At 44.8% G+C, this 16,537-nt stretch overlaps 1 protein-coding gene across 3 annotated transcripts; it reads left to right on the top strand.

Annotated features, from left to right (window-relative positions):
• The first annotated feature begins 832 nt into the window (after positions 1 to 832).
• Positions 833 to 10,525, top strand: LOC310832667 (putative methyltransferase). 3 transcript variants are annotated; one of them, XM_083714836.1, is made up of 6 exons: positions 833 to 989; positions 5,046 to 5,206; positions 6,582 to 6,795; positions 8,442 to 8,542; positions 8,971 to 9,108; positions 10,247 to 10,525. In XM_083714836.1, exons 1-6 carry the CDS (start codon positions 987 to 989, stop codon positions 10,335 to 10,337), a joined length of 708 nt encoding a protein of 235 aa, XP_083570962.1. In that variant the 5' UTR covers positions 833 to 986; the 3' UTR covers positions 10,338 to 10,525. The 3 variants fall into 3 exon arrangements, with proteins under 3 accessions (XP_083570962.1, XP_083570963.1, XP_083570961.1); XM_083714835.1 differs by lacking the exon at positions 833 to 989 and adding an exon at positions 999 to 1,166; XM_083714837.1 differs by lacking the exons at positions 833 to 989; positions 8,971 to 9,108 and adding an exon at positions 997 to 1,166.
• The last annotated feature ends 6,012 nt before the right edge of the window (positions 10,526 to 16,537 follow it).

The raw sequence follows: 16,537 nt of genomic DNA, 5'->3' as shown, positions 1-16,537 counted from the left end.
AAAAGAATAGAGGCCAACCAGTGAATATTGAGAAGCAAACAGCTAGTAAGTTTGATCTTTATTAAAGCTATTGCAACATGGTGCTCCCCTCACACACAGGAGGACGGAGGAGGCCCCAGAACAAAGGTGTTCCCGCCCTTATACTGTATAGACATTTGAAATTGCCCGCCCTGGAGTCCAAGACTACCCCCAGAAACATACATCACAGAAGGGGTGTAACCCAATACCACCCCCCACAAACATCATACCTACATCACAGAAAAAGTGGTCTACAACAGAAATTTGAATGTTGTTGTTTTTCCTGTCTGCCAGTATTAAGTTGTGGGTGGACATATCAGTTGACACAGAGATTTCTCCAAGTGGTTCTTTATAGTAAGCTGGAACTGAACTGAACTGAACAGCTCAGCCGGCCTACTTTTATAGGCAGCCGGCTGTCAACATTGTAACAACAATTCCCCAGGGTTTTCCACCTAAATTAACTTACGTGGACCTGAGTGAAAACTATATACACAATACCCCTGGTGGCCAGGGTGAGAACATCAACACATAACACCCAGGTTATCTGATAATGCCGTATCTGATTGCCCGATTACATTAAAAAGCGCTACAATAAATTACTTCACTGTTATAACATTTTAAAACACACAAAGGCAGACCAGTGTCCCTAGGAACGTGCAGAAGTTGCAAGCTGTGCGCCGTGAATCCATGGCCACTCATCTGTTGGAGGAGAGGGCTCACGCTGCTATTTATCAAAAATACAGGTTTTCCCCTCAGGAGAACCCACAGGGTGTGAGCTTCTCATACCTGGAAGAAAATTAAGAAGATAATAGAATGTGTCAGTCTGGACTTGCAAGAAGTTGCAAGATGTGCTCCATGAAATGGCCACTCCTCTGATTGAGGAGAGGGCTCACGCTGCTATTGATCAAAAATACAGGTTTTCCCTGCAGGAGAACTTAGAGGGCGTGATCTTCTCGTACCTGGAATAAATGGTAAGAACGTAGTAGTGTGTGCCATTCTGAATTTGCAAGTAGTTGCAGGCTGTGCTCCGTGACACCATGGCCACTCGTCTGTTTGAGGAGAGGGCTCACGCTGCTATTTATCGAAAATACAGGTTTTCCCCGCAGGAGAATCTACAGGGTGTTATCTTCTCGTACCTGGAAGAAAAGGTAAGAACATAATAGTGTGTGTGTCTGAACTTAGACGCGTAGATCATTGCATTCGTACAGTTGGCATAATTTTATATAAAAGGAGAGCTCCATTATGAACTTTCTTCACTCCGATACTAATCTTTATCCTGAAAATGTCCTGGAAGGCTTCCTGGCCTTCTTAATACTTTAGGAAAAAAATAGCATGGTAAATGATTCCTCTAGAAGACCCTTTCCATAACATAACATTGGTATATAACAGTACAGGCACTGCAAAACTTGACCCCCCCCCCTTATGTGGGGGTTGTGTTCTGGGCCCCCCCCCCACACACATAAGTGAAAATGTGCAAAGTGGGGAGCACCCTCGAAAAAAACCTCTGAATGCCTGCTTTCCCCTCCAGCTCTCCTCCTCTCTCTCCAATCCAGACCAAGGTATCTGGAGTTGAAGCTCTGGGGGCTGGACGGAGGTTGTGAGGAAAAGCGGCGGCAGAGGCAGTGCTACCTCCTGCGTCAGCCGCTAGACGAGGAGGCTGAGCAGCCTGAAAGAAGGCCCTGCTGCGCCTCTGTCCTTTCTAACTCTACGATTCTACAGTGTCACTTTGCTTCCCAAAGTAAACATTCTGTCTCTTTCATTTCTTGTAAAAAACCAATCTTTCGTTATTCCTTTTCTGTGAAAACTTCTAGCAGGCATAAGGCTAAGGGTAAACACATATTCATAACAAGCAAGCATTAGAACTCTAGCAGAAGGTCTTACGCCTCTTGGTAGTGTCCCTAGGTAGTAAGAAGGGGGCGGTAGTGATATAAGAAGGCCAACTCCCCGTCAAAGGAATGCAGTATCCCTGAAGTCCATTACGGGTCAGAGAAGAACAAGTGAAGGCAGGAACCAACTGAATGAAGCAGTTTTCTATTGCGACACAGTTACCATCACCCCACCGTGCAAGGAGGCGAGAGGGAACCCAGAACAAAGGTGTGTCACAACTTTACAAATTGCCCAACTCCTTAGCCAAAGACCACCCCAAAAGCATCACAGGTAAGTGATGAGTTGGGTTGTAAAAGTAAATCAGATCATGTTCAGAGCTCAGGTTTCTGCAACCACCACTCCCCAGGCTCTGAATCTTTTTTCCTTGGGGGCTACCCAGCTGGTTCCTCCTGCCATTTTTCTGCGTCCAACCAGCCCATGACGTTTTGGGTTAATTAACAGCTGGTTTCACTGTATTAAAGTGAAAACTGCTCATCTCTCGGAACTAGATGGGTACAGCCTTGGGTAAGTCAGGAGTGGGAAAGCCGTGTCCCTCACAATGCTGTTTCTTTGACTACAACTCCCATCCATACTAACTACTGGCCATGCTGGCTGCGGAGGACGGGGGGGGGGCTGTACTGTCTCAACAACATTGGGGTGGATGGGTGCAGGATCACAGGTTCCCTAAAAGGTAAAGGTAAAGGGACCCCTGACCATTAGGTCCAGTCGTGGCCGACTCTGGGGTTGCGGCGCTCATCTTGATTTATTGGCTGAGGGAGCCGGCGTACAGCTTCCGGGTCATGTGGCCAGCATGACTAAGCCGCTTCTGGCGAACCAGAGCAGCGCACGGAAATGCCGTTTACCTTCCCGCCATTGCGGTACTTATTTATCTACTTGCACTTTGAGGTGCTAGCCTTGCAGAAAATGACCTGGGGGTGCATTTCTCCTTGTTCTTTTTTCATTTTCATTTTTTTTAATTAAAGATTTTCTTGTTTTATAGAAGTAAGTGTAATGTGTCTCATATTTTTTCCATGTAACATTTTTACAAATCCGTTTCATTTGTTGAGATATTAGGGGGAGAAGAGGGAAGATGGGGGGGGTGGCGATGTTTCTGTTATGCTTAATGTATGTAGGGTTTGGTGTCAGCGTTGCTTGTGCTGTTCACTTGTGTTCCTTTGGTGGTGAGAGAGGTTGGGGTTGGCCTAGGGTGTGGTTGTTTCTTTGTGACTGGGTGTGGTGATCTTTGTTTTCGTGTGTGAGTGGGTGTTTTGGATCAGGTTAGCCATTTTGATTTGTACGCTGTTGGTGGATTATTGTTGTTGTCCTGTTGGGCTGTGTATGTGATAAAGGGGAACCATACCAGGGTAAAGGCGTCTTCTTCTGTTTGTCCCCGTGTCAGTGTGTCAGTTTGAGTTTATTGGTTAATTTTTCTAGTAGGGCTGTTTCCCATACTCTTTGGTACCATTGGTCTATGCATACTCCTGACAGGTCTCTCCATTGTCTGGTTATGGTGTTTCTGGCTGCTGAAAGTAAGGTGGGTTATGAGTTCTTTGTGGTGTAAATGGGCATTGTTGTCTTGGAAGATGTTTATTAGGGCCAATTCTGGGGTGGTGTCTAATACTTGCTTAGTTATTTTACATATTTCTTGCGTGGCTGTTGTCCAGAATAGTTGGATTTTGGGGCACTCCCACCACATGTGGAGGTATGTGCCTGTGGAGGTGCACCCTCTCCATCATTTTGGTGAGGTTCCTGGGCGTATTAGCGCTAGTGTGCTGGTCCCGGGGGGGTACCGTGAGGCGTGGTCAGAGTCCGGTCCTGGGCCGAGGGTCTGGAGACTGTCCACCAAGAGCGAAGTGGGGTCCAAAGCAAGAAGCTGGGCGTGGTCGGGAACTTCGGAAAAACAGGTCTGGGTGCTGGAAGAAACAGGTTCCCAACGTCGTTGCTCCCGTAACCTGGGACTGGGCTGACTGACATTTATCTTCTCTGAGGCCAGGGGCGGTCCCGGCCCCCAGGTGACCTACCTCTCCTGGCCTTAAGGCGAGCACTCCTCCTGAGAGAACCCAGTTCCCTCCGCCTCTCTGCCCTGAGCCTCTGCAGCTCAGGAGATGCTGGAGGGTTACTTGACCCAGGGGGAGGCTCACCTTCCCCTGACAGGGCTGGGAGAGGCGCACCTGCAGGCACTGGGTCCTCAACCACCTCTGGAGCCCGAGTGGATACACCTGGTGTCTGCTCCTGAGGATCCGGCACAGGTGCGGGCCCTTCAGATTCAAGGCCCTGCCCCGGCTCAGCCGGTCCTGGAGGCAGGGACTTCTGTGCAGGCTGGGATTCCTCCGGTTCAGCCTCTGAATCAGATTCCCAGGCCATCACAGCTAGTTTTCTTGGTGTTAGGTACCACCTGCAGGTGAGTTTCAAAGTGAGTTCTTTGAAGTGAGTCCATTGAGTGGGGTTAATCTCATAGCCTATGGTATTCTCCCATTGTTTTTTGATTGCGTCTAGGGGGATTGTGGGATTTTGGAGTAGTATTTTGTATATTGCGGATACCGTCCCTTTACCGTTTCCCTTTGTTGTTAGGAGGAGGTTTTCGAAGGTTGTTGGGGGCCTAGGTGCTGCTGTTTTTACTGTTGGGTTGTTTAAGAGGGCATGTAGTTGGTGTTGTGTTAACCAGGGCATTTGGGTGTCTTCTAGTTTGTGTTGTATTTCTTGTGTTGACAAAGGTTTGTTATTTTTATAAAAGTCTATTAGGCGATATAAGCCTTTGGTTCGCCAGGTTTGTATCTGGAGGTTTTGTGCTGCATGGTGCAATAATGGGTGGTACGCCAGGGGGATTAGTGGGGATGGGGTTGGGGATAGTTTGCCTATTTCTGTTTTCCATGCTTTGAGCATGATCTGTGTGTACCTGTTATGTGTTGTGGGAATTTTATTAAGTTTGTTTGGCAGGAGTGGGTATGCTGTGGTGCAGGTGTTTTCAGTTGTGTCCCTCTCTAGGTGTACCCATTGTTTTGTCTCATCTTTGAGTATATATGGGATTATATGGCATATTTGGTTGGCAATGTAATATGCTTCTATGTTGGGAATTCCCCATCCTCCTTCTGAGGTGGGGAGGTGCAGGTATTAGGAGCTTATTCTTGGTTTTTCTGAGATGTGTCGCTATCTTTTCTCAGAGAGTGAGCCCTGGGCAGCTGGCAGTCGACGTGGGTTGTGGCTCGGGCCAAAGCACTTGGATGCTGGCAAAACATTTTGAGAAGGTGGTCGGGACAGACATCAGTGAAGCTCAGATCGAGGAGGCCAGGAGAGCTCCACAACCGCCCAATATCTCTTATCTGTAAGTAGGAGCTGACCTCACACGTGTATGGCCGAGAGAAAGCAGGCAGGAAGACGTTTTTCTCCCTCTCTCATCACACTAGAGCTCTTGAAACTGAATGTTGGAAGATTCAGGACTGACGAAAGAAAACACAGCTTCATGCAGTCCATATTTAAACTATGGAATTCCCCCCCACATGAGGCAGGGACGACCACCAACTTGGATGGCTTTAAACGAAGACTAGAGAAATTAAGGAAGAGGCCTATCAGTGGCTACTTGCCACGATGCCTCTGCTGGACCTACAAGGTGGGCAGAGTGAAGGCCAATTTTTCTGACTACCGGAAGCCGCAGGAGGGAAGCCATTTTGCTCAAATCCTGCTTGTGGGCTTCCCCCAGGTATCTGGTAGGCCATTGTGAGAACAGGATGCTGGACTAGACGGGCCCTAGGCCTGATCCAGCAGGCTTTCCTTATGTTCTGATGTTTGTGCACACAGACACTTCCAATTACTCCACAAATTAGATAATAAGTATTAAAATATGAAAACATATTTAAAGCGCTATCATACCACTTTAAATAGTCATGGCTTCCCCCAGAGGATTCTGGGAGCCATAATTTGTTACAGATTTACAAAAGGAGCCCCGGAATGTCTCACTTTTCCTTAGGACGTCCAAATTTTCATGCGAGGGTATGGAGTTATGCAACCATACAACCTTAGAAGACACCTGAAGCACAGGGAAAGTTTTCGGGTTTTTTTTTAATGTGTAGTGTTTTGTTATGTTTTTATATATGTTGGAAGCCGCCCAGTGTAGCTGGAGCGACCCAGTCAAATCGCTTGGGTATAAAGAATACAATGATTATGGAATAGGACACCCCTATTTTCATCAGAGAAATGTTGGGCGGTATAGCGATGGCTGTGCTCTGTCTCCACAGCTGGAGCCAGCAATGCTACAGAATTCCAGTTGTTGGAAACCACTGAGGAGTCTTGCACAGGGGCCATGAAAGGGGGGTGCGGTGGGTGCGGTCCGCCCCAGGTGTCACCACTGAGGGGAGTGACAAAATGCTGGGCGGCACCCACCGCAGGGCCTGCAGTGCGCCCGAGCTACGCATGTCTACTGGGAGTGACACTGTGGCTGTAGGGTGGCTGAGTGGGAGAAAGCAGGCAGACTCTGGAGGCCCCGCGGTGCGCCATGCCCCTATGGGTGGCTCAACCACTGGGCGCACTGCCCCAGGCGCCCGAGCGGCTTCCTCTGCCGCTGGTCTTGCACCCAGGTTTTGTTTGCGGGTTTCCCAATGGGGCATCTGGCTGGCTACTGTGAGAACAGGATGCTTAGCCAGATGGGCCTTGGGCCTGATCCAGCAGGCTCCGAACAATCACCTTGTCATCTCCTCCCACAGGGTGTGCCCTGCCGAAGACCTCCCTTTCGAAGACGGCTCTGTGGACCTGGTCACGGCGTTTGCGGCCGTCCACTGGTTTGACGGGCCTCGCTTTCTGAGGGAAGTGGACCGAGTTCTCAAGCCGTCAGGCTGTGTGGTCTTCAGCTCCTACAACTGGGACATGCAGTTGTGTTACAAAGATTGTACAGACAAGTTAACGGAGATCTTCAGAGAGGTCAGTCCATCGCACAGGCCTCGGACCTGAGGTCTGCCCTCAGGCCACATATTTCAGGGCCATCCCTGCCAGTTTTCTAGACCCAAATGTCCGCGGGGTTGTTGTTGTTTTTAAGTGTCTTTCCTGCAGAAGGACAGTGTTGTGTATTGAGTCAAAGGATTTTATATCTGCATTATTATTGTCTGTATTTGCATTAGGGTAAAGTAACTGCCTTTTGGTTCCAGTGGGTACAGCTACTATTGGTTCATTTAAGCTGCTGTATTTGGATCCTCTGTCTTATTGGTTGCCTCCAAAAGGCAGGACTGTGATTGCCTGATATTGTTCCCTCCAAAATGTATCCTTTCTACTTGTTACTAGAGAACTGTCTCCAGCATATTATGTCAAGAGAGCTGAAATCACAAACCCCACGTCACAACAGACAGAAGAGTACTTCAGTCTAGGTTAACTGAGTAAACCTACAAGTCCTGGATGCATTTTAATCCCTCCTGCAAAACACTGGCACTATGGAAAAGAATAGCATTTCAGGGCCCAGGCATTTATTGCAGTAATATTTATAAAGCCAGTTTCTACAAAGCACCATGACTTTCAACACTTTTACCAACCCCCGCTCAGTAATTAATATAGTCCACATATATACACACACACACCACATAAAACAAAAGACCTCCAAGTGGTTTACAAGGCAGTCTAAAATATTACAGTCAAACCTCGGCTGTCGACCATAATCCGTTCCAGAAAACCATTCGACTTCTGAAACGTTCAACAACCGAAAACAAAGCGGAAGCCTCAGTACAATAGGGAAACTCAAAACAGAAGATGTGTAGCATGTTCAGCTTCTGAAAATCGTTCAAAAACCAGAGCAGTTACGGTACTTCCGGGTTTTCGGTGTTTGGTGCCAAAACGTTCCAAAACGGAGGCATTCGGGAACCGAGGTCTGACTATAATTTGAATTACCAATTTAAAAAACATTAAAAACATGTTACATAAAATAAATAAAACTGACCCTTTCAAACACTTATAGCTACTAAAATCTAGGTAGGCATGGGGAATGAAAAAGTTTTTAGCCAGATATGTGGCAGGCAGTTCCCAAGTGCTGCCACAATAAAACATTGATTTCTTGTAAGTGCTGAATGAATGTTACGTGACACTTGTGAAAGGGCCAGTTTCGCAGATCCCAGCCATCAAATGGGCACATACTGGGTGACAGTCTTGAAATACAGTGGTACCTCGGGTTAAGTACTTAATTAGTTCCGGAGGTCTGTTCTTAACCTGAAACTGTTCTTTACCTGAAGACCACTTTAGCTAATGGGGCCTACTGCTGCCGCCATGCCGCCGCTGCACAATTTCTGTTCTCATCCTGAAGCAAAGTTCTTAACCTCAAGCACTATTTCTGGGTTAGCGAAGTCTGTAACCTAAAGCGTATGTAACCTGAGGTACCACTGTACATTATTCTATAGGCTGCCGCACCTCACACATTTCCCTCAGTGCTTTTAGTTTTTCCATATAGGGAGCATTTGCATGATGATCACTTTTCTACTCCGGATTTCACAGCTCAGCATCCTCTTTTATGCAGCATGCTTTGAAGAGCGAGATTTTGCAAGCATAAAAAAAAATGACTGTGGCTCCCCCCCCCCTCTCTTTTCCAGGTGGTAGACGAGCTTTTCACCTTTAGAAATAAAAAGCTGAAATCACTTGAGAATGATTACCAAGAAATCTTTGATTGTTTGCCATTTCAGGAGAAGCAGAGGTGAGTGGATCAGGCCCTTTTGTACAATGCGGTGCATGGACCCAGCCATGCCAATCTCTTCAATCTCCTGCTAAAAACATTTCTGTTCCACCAACCTTATGCAAACTATTAAGAATGCATCCACAGTTGTTAAATGATACCTGTTTTTAACTTCTTTTTTCCCCAACTTACTGAATTTGTAAGTTGTATGGTTTTGTTGCTGTAAATAGCTTTGATATATTTTTATGACACAGCAACATACAAATATTTTTGTAACTAAACAAATGCAAATTGGGAAGTCCAGAACAATACTGTCAAAGTCACTAAGTTGAACAGCCACACTCTCCTGAGCAAACATACATATGATTGACACCACTTCCGTAGTCAAAGGATTTCCGTACTCTCAACTAAGCCCCGAACCTCTCCTAAAGCTTTCTGCTTCTTTCCAGGATGACGGATATTTTCGATAAAATTCCCCTGAGCGTTGCTGACGTAATAGGATATATCCGGTCACTCTCGCAGTACCGACGTTATCTGGAAGCCCAGCCTGAGGAGGCGAAAGCACTTCTCCAAAACACAGAGCGAAGGTGACAAAATCTGTTTGCTGGAGTAAGCCAAATGTGGAAGGGCCAAGGAAACATGGTTAAGTCCGCTAGGAGAGTCGCACTGAAGTCTTTAGCCTGTGATATTGCATGTCTTTTCATAGATGGCATGCAGTAGAATTTACCGGAAACTGTTCTCAGTATGAGATGCTAGCAAAGCAGAAGGGCTTGGATTTCCATATTTTTTCTTGCAATGAAAATTCTGCTCCAGTATGCACATTGTAATTTTTAATTCAAAAAATTCCTATGTAGAGTAACAGAATGGTAAAGTTGGATGGTAAACCCCCCCCCCCAAAAAATTAGCCCAGGGATGGAAGGAAGAGATAACCATGACCAGAAAAGAATGGCAAACCAAGTTGATGGCAAAATTAACTGGGAAGCTCAGAAATTAAGAAGACAAGAACTTTAAGAAAGAATGGGGAAAGTTTATAATTCATCTACAAGACTACTGTAAGTAAGTTAAAACATTAGCACATTAAAACATTAAATGTGATTAGTTAATCACATTTAATTGTGATTAAAATCACAATTGTAAAGTAACAGTAAGTATGGATAATTTAGAAGGATAAAAATTTGGATTAGTATTGATATGCAGTTGTATATATCAGTAGGACCCATAGAAGGGATTGGTGGGGGAAGTCAGAAGATTCAGAGTAAACTCAATATTTGGATTTTTTTTGGTTACATGTTTATACTTTTAAAAAATCAAATTAAAAATTATTTTAAAAAGGAAGGGACCCCTAAGGGCCATCTAGTCCAACCCCCTGCAATGCAGGAATCTCCACAAAGTATGTGAGTGGCAAAGTCAGGAGTGTTGCCAGTTATTTATTTAATCTGTGCATAAGCCATGCTTCAAACCTTATGCCGGCTTTATGCCATCAGTCCCATTTCCCCACACCCGCCGTTTGCCGCATTTTATTGTACCAGTTTGTCGAAGAGGCAGCCTCTCAAATTCTTCTAAGTATCTCGCCATTATGCGCCTGGCTGCCGTCAAAAGACAACTTGTTTGAACCGTGAAAAGATGGAGCGGGGCTAGCTCTGTGTTTCGTCCAGTAATTGTTTTCATTTCAATGAATCCCAGAACTGAACCCTGGTTTCTGCTCTCTCGCTTTCCTTCCCCTAGGTTTCTGGAGACGATGGGCGTTTCTTCTCGGGATACCCAGCTGGAGTTGCGCACAAAGCACATTTGCATCTTGGGCTGCAAGAGCTCCTGAGAGGAATGTCAGTCTAAATGCACAGGGCAGGGCGCATGCGTAGGTCACTGGGTGGCTTCCTCTGAAACTGGAGGTCGGTGTCATCTTTTACCTGCTCCTCTCATGTAGAATCATGTGCATTAAATTTATCGTGTTAAGGATCTTTTCATTTGGTATCATAATAAAACAGAACTGAGTTGAATAGTGAATTCATTGTTTTTATTTGTTGTTCGTTTCTGGCTGATATAACTCACATAAAATGAAATCAGCTTAAAACCATGACCATATGACAATTAAAAAAAATAAAAATCCACAATGAATCTTGAATTTCTCTTGCTGCTTTTATTTGTCTACATTATCTGCTCTCTATTTGGAAAATTTAACCTCTCTACTGCTTCCCTTATGTTTCATAAACTTGATCATGTTTTGTTGTGTTTGTCATTTTGACCTTGCATTCGTATGAAACCTTAAAATCCAGCTTAAAAACTAGATACAGTACCAAACGCCCGATGCAAGAATAGATATGACACTATGGATGGCGTTGCTATGTCTTTACTCATAGTTATCTCTGTTCCTGCACTCTCAAAGGCTTAGTAGTACTTGTCTCTTTCCCAGGCTTACTCGGTGACTGTAAAATTCCACCCCTGAGTTAGCCCTCTATTGCTTTGTACACGCAGTAAGATTTAGAAACCTACCCCCCCCCCCACACACAGTGCAAGCCTAATTTCTCAACATCATTAAAATATGACAAAACCAATAGGGTGATGTTATGTACTGAGTTGAATAGGATCCAAAATGCAGCAGTCTGATTGGTCCTAGAACAATAGGATCAAAAATGCAGCAGTCTGATTGGTCCTAGAACAGTGCAGCAGTATGATTGGTCCGCAGGAGCCACCCAATCCAGCTCCAGCTGGAAGTGAATCCACAACCTGATTGGAGAATCAGGAGAATCCCGGAATTGGCCAATCACATGCAGCCCATTGTGTAAATAATGTATATAAAGCAGATATTGTGGGGGAACTTCGATTCCTCCTTACCACTATGAGCTGAATAAAGAGCATGAAATCCACTCTGAGTATATTTCAGGTGACAAATCACATCAGCTGCCCCTCCCATCAATACAAATCAATAAAAATACATAGCTAATTGAGGTTCTGCCCCGCCCTGACAAAAGGCCTGCCCCCTAACAAAAATCCTGGCTACTATGTCCATGTCAGTGGCTACTAGCCACAATGGCTATGCTGTACCTCCACATTCAGAGCCAGAAATGCTTCTCAATACCAGTAGCTGGAAGCCACAGTATGGAGGGAATGCTCTTGGGTTTCTGCTTGCGGGTTTCCTACGGGGGCACCTGGTTGGCCACTACAAGAAAAGGATGCTGGACTAGGTAGGACATGGTTCTGATCCAGCTGATTCTTCTTATGTTCACATCAGCCAAGGGTGGTCAACCAGTGGAGCTTCAGATATTTCCTGGACTACAACTCCCATCATCCCTGGCCATTGGGCATCCTGGCTGGGGGATGGGAACTGATGCCCGGCACATCTGGAGGGGGATCATAGACGTCGCCCATGTTGGTTGACAAGGTAAATAAAAAATAAATAAAAATTATGGGCCAACGAAAGAAGAGTGGCAGATGAAGATGACGGCCTTTGCAGAAATGGTGAAGCTGACAGGAAAAATCCGAAACCAGCATGATCAAGTATTTCAAAAGGACTGGAGTAAATTTATACGATACAGTGGTACCTCGGGTTACGTACACTTCAGGTTACATACGCTTCAGGTTACAAACTCCGCTAACCCAGAAATAGTACCTCGGGTTAAGAACTTTGCTTCAGGATGAGAACAGAAATCATGCTCTGGCGACGCGGCGGCAGCAGGAGGCCCCATTAGCTAAAGTGGTGCTTCAGGTTATGAACAGTTTCAGGTTAAAAACGGACCTCCAGAACAAATTAAGTACTTAACCTGAGGTACCACTGTATCTGAAAGATTGTTGGAAGCAATTAATACCACTAGCAGAGTTGTCTGAAGACTTGTAATGAGAAATGTTCTATCTTTATATATTTATTTAAATTTTGAGCCATTTTGTAATGAGTGTAATTAGAACTGGAAAACGTACAAAATGCAATGATATAAAGCTTAATTTTGAAAGCCGTGAGGCGGGAGGGAAGGAAGTCGATAGGGATAGGCTCCCAGTATGTTTCCGAGCACAATTCAAAGTGTTGGTGCTGACCTTTAAAGCCCTAAACGGCCTTGGTCCAGTATACCTGAAGGAGCGTCTCCACCCCCATCATTCTGCCCGGACGCTGAGGTCCAGCGCCGAGGGCCTTCTGGCGGTTCCCTCATTGCGAGAAGCAAAGCTACAGGGAACCAGGCAGAGGGCCTTCTCGGTAGTGGCGCCCACCCTGTGGAATGCCCTCCCACCAGATGTCAAAGAGATAAACAACTACCTGATATTCAGAAGACATCTTAAGGCAGCCCTGTTCAGGGAAGTTTTTAACGTGTGATATTTTATTGTATTTTTGGTTTTTATGGAAGCCGCCCAGAGTGGCTGGGGAGACCCAGCCAGATGGGCGGGGTATAAATAATAAATTATTATTATTATATTATTATTATAAAGAGCCAAGGTGGTAAAGTGGATAATGATGGTGCGAATTTATAATATCAAATGGAAAATAAATAAAAATTATATAATTATTTTTATTTCATAAAATTTATACACCGCTTGAGGGGGAAACAAACCTCGAAGCAGTTTATAATCCTAGATAGGGATTGGTCTCCTGTCTGGAAACCTGGAGTGCAATGAGGACCAATGGTCTGATTCAGTTTAAAGCATTTTGCTTTGCAAGTCTTTATGATTCCAGTCGGCGATCTGGGAACTGCCGCTATCTCAGCCCCTATGTATGGACCAGTAGGGAAGGGGGTTCACTGATGCCAGCCACAGTGGGCAATCTCACCAAACCAGTGGCATAGATGTAGGTTAAAACATATGCCCGAGGCGTCTGTCTTTCCCCCGGCCATCAATCACTCCGGTCCATAAGAAGTGAGAGAGGATGTGCAATTGGTGATAAGGAGGTCTCCAAGCAACAGGGGGAGCAAATGAAAGAGGCTGCGCTCAGCAGAACCGTGTAAATCAGCCTCTCTCTTATTCACTTTTGTCAGTCACTCTTCCAGCCGGTTGCTCCACCAGGCCATCTCTTCTGGCTCTCTCCTTGAGAGTTCGAGTCTTCCTAATGCCACCGCCCTGCTGCTAGCAGCAGAGCCAGTGGCGTAGCGTGGGGGGTGAAGGGGGGGCCGGCCGCACCAATCGCAACATCTGGGGGGGGCACGCTCGCACTCGCGGCTCTCTGCCCCTACTAAAATCCACGGGTTAGGGGGCGCAAATGACTTGCCTTGCCCCGGGTGCTGACAACCCACGCTACGCCACTGAGCAGAGGCAACCAAAGCAGGTGTCCTGGTTTGTTGCACCCCACAAGGAAGGTCCAGGAAATCTGAGTTAGGAGGGTGGCAGCGTTGATCCTTTTTGAAAAGCTACAAGATCTGAAGAACAGAAGCGCCGGACCTTTGGATCTCGTTGGCTGGAGTTTAGGGTGAGTTAAGGTTAGCAAACAGCTTTCCGGGCAGCATTTTTTTCGGGATTAAAAACCCAAGGTAGAGCGGGATTTGAAAAGTAAATAATTTATTTCTCATCTTTTAACAGAAGCCCGGGGCTGTGTTGCCAAATCCTGGAAGACCTTTAATCCTAAATCATTTGGGTCGCTGGTGTTCAAGGGTTTGGCAAATTGCCCTTCTTGAAGAGATCTGCCATAAACCAAAAGTATCTAAAGGGTAGAGCTCAAAGGACTGTTCTTTTTTGACGTATGGCAGGACTTTATTTCCTATACATTGAAGCACATGGTTGTTCAGTGCCACCCAGATATGCTCATCTGGCTCATTTAAGAATATATAGAACCTTTATTCTCAATAATAACGGAACTCACGGGTGGAGAATACTTTTTATTTTTTATAAAACTTTATTATTTGTAAAGAGAATCTTTGAACAAGTTATTACTTTATTTTCCATTTGGAGCTGTGCTGGATCCTTGCACTTTTGTCCTTACAGGCTGTGACAATTTGTGGTTTAAATTTCTGGTTCTCTCTCTCTCTCTCTCTCTCTCTCTCTCTCTCTCTCTGTGTGTGTGTGTGTGTGTGTGTGTTTCTCTCTTTGTTATGTTTGCACTTCATTTTTGTTAATCACTAAAAAACCTGGAGGCACCAAGTTGGAGCTGCAAGCGCTTTCTGTGGCAAATTCATTTTGCTGGTGCAAATTTCAATATCTCTGTGTAGGTTGTGTTGTGCATGGACAGAGTGCTAAAACCACAAGGTTCCTCTTCAATATTAGCACAGGTTCCTGGGCAGTAGCGGATCTTCCAAGCCAGCCTTCCCACGAACCTGAGGCACCTCCAGATGTTGCTGGACTACAGCTCCAATCATCCCTAAGCATTGTCCACACTTGCTGGGGCTGATAGGATTTGTAGTCCAATAAAGTCTAGAGCAATGGTTCCCAAATTCCACTCCCCGGGACCACTTGGAAATTGCTGGGAGTCTTGGAAGACACCTTAATGGTGGTCTTATTTTCTCCCAGCATGTGATTATTGACAAGATAGATAGATAGATAGATAGATAGATAGATAGATAGATGATAGATAGATTAAATGATAGTTGATGTATCTTGCTCAGGGCAACCCAAAGTGACTTCAAACAAAACAAACAAGCAGACAATAAACTCCACATAGATGCATTAAAACCAACTGGAAAGAGATATGGGGGGAAATGTGAATGGGGGGGGGGGGGGGCGGTAAATAACAAAAGAATCATCTGGGTTCAAAATGTGAGGCTAAACTCCAGCAAGATAGAGCCCTAAATAGCAGAGTTTAAACTCACAAAAGTCAAGCAGCAGTGTAGCTTTAGGAATACAAGTTGTTTGACCCTTTTATCCCATTTAGTTGCAAACAGCGCTTGACTTCTTCTAACCCTCTTGCAACAAGCAGACCACACAATGATCTGCTTGTTTGAAATGCTTTACTTACAGCTCTTGAGATTTCATATGGGATGCCTCCCCCCCCCAAAAAAAATATTCTAAACAAAACAACAGAAGCCAATAAGCATTCAAATTTTGGAGCGCCCAGAGTTAAAATCTGAATTCTAAATTCCTCTCAAAATTTGAATGCCAAAATTGGAAGCACATAATGTTTCTGAATATTCTATTCAGTGCCGCTTTGAAGACTTTGACCCGTTTGCCTAACTGTGCTGAGGATTTTTTTTCCTTACAATCAAGCAGTATTTAAATTTTATGAAATAAAATAAATAAATCTGCAGAATATTAGTGAATTTGTTGATAGGAGGCGATTGGCCCACTTTAGTTCTCACTGTTTATATTTATTTTATAGTCTGATCTTCTTCCAATGTGTTTTTATGCAACATGCATGCAACCCCCCTCCTTGCCCTGGGATTCCTTGTGACGAAGGGGATGCTATAAATATGCTGAATAACTAAAACAAGGAAACATACAAAATGGCCCTTTCTTTTCTTTTTCTTTTTTTTAACTTTTCATCCTTTATTATTTTATTCACATAATATACATTCTTTACAACAAACAACTCCAAAATAGACAACTCCAAAATAAAATCATATTTAACAAAACCATAAGTCTCATTTTTTCATTTACACTGATCTCCTCTCCAATACTTTTACTTGATATTTCTTGTTGCTTTCTGCTTTCCTTATAGAATCTTTATGAAAATTTGACTCTCTTAAATCCTATACCAATCTTTAACAGTTTCAGTTAATCCCTTCACCTCCCTCCCCCACAGCCCAGAACTTCCTTCCACCTGGGCGCGATCTTCTTTACCTAGTACTGTATTATTTTTGTTATTGTTGCGTGTGATAGGAATTTTGAGGTCTTAGATATATGGTAATGTTCCTAAGCGTACCAACCAAGCACGTACATAGATCAGCACAGGAAGACCAACCAGGAACCATTTTGATTCCTAAACTGTTTTCTCTGCAAGGTCAAAGTGGGAAACCTCCCCATTGTCTCTTTCCTCACAATTCCTGTTTTAAGGGAACATTTAAGATATGAATAGGGTGTGAGCCTGTGACATGGCCCAGGAACTAAGTATTTATCAGTACAAAAGACTACCCAGGCTCCCCAGGCAATCCAATCAAGTAACCTGCCAGACAG

The sequence above is a fragment of the Podarcis gaigeae genome (genome assembly GCF_964106915.1).
Source record: "Podarcis gaigeae genome assembly, chromosome: 15".
Lineage (NCBI taxonomy): Eukaryota > Metazoa > Chordata > Lepidosauria > Squamata > Lacertidae > Podarcis > Podarcis gaigeae.
Note: the sequence above shows the minus strand (reverse complement) of the source record. Positions and strands in the feature narration are given on the sequence as shown.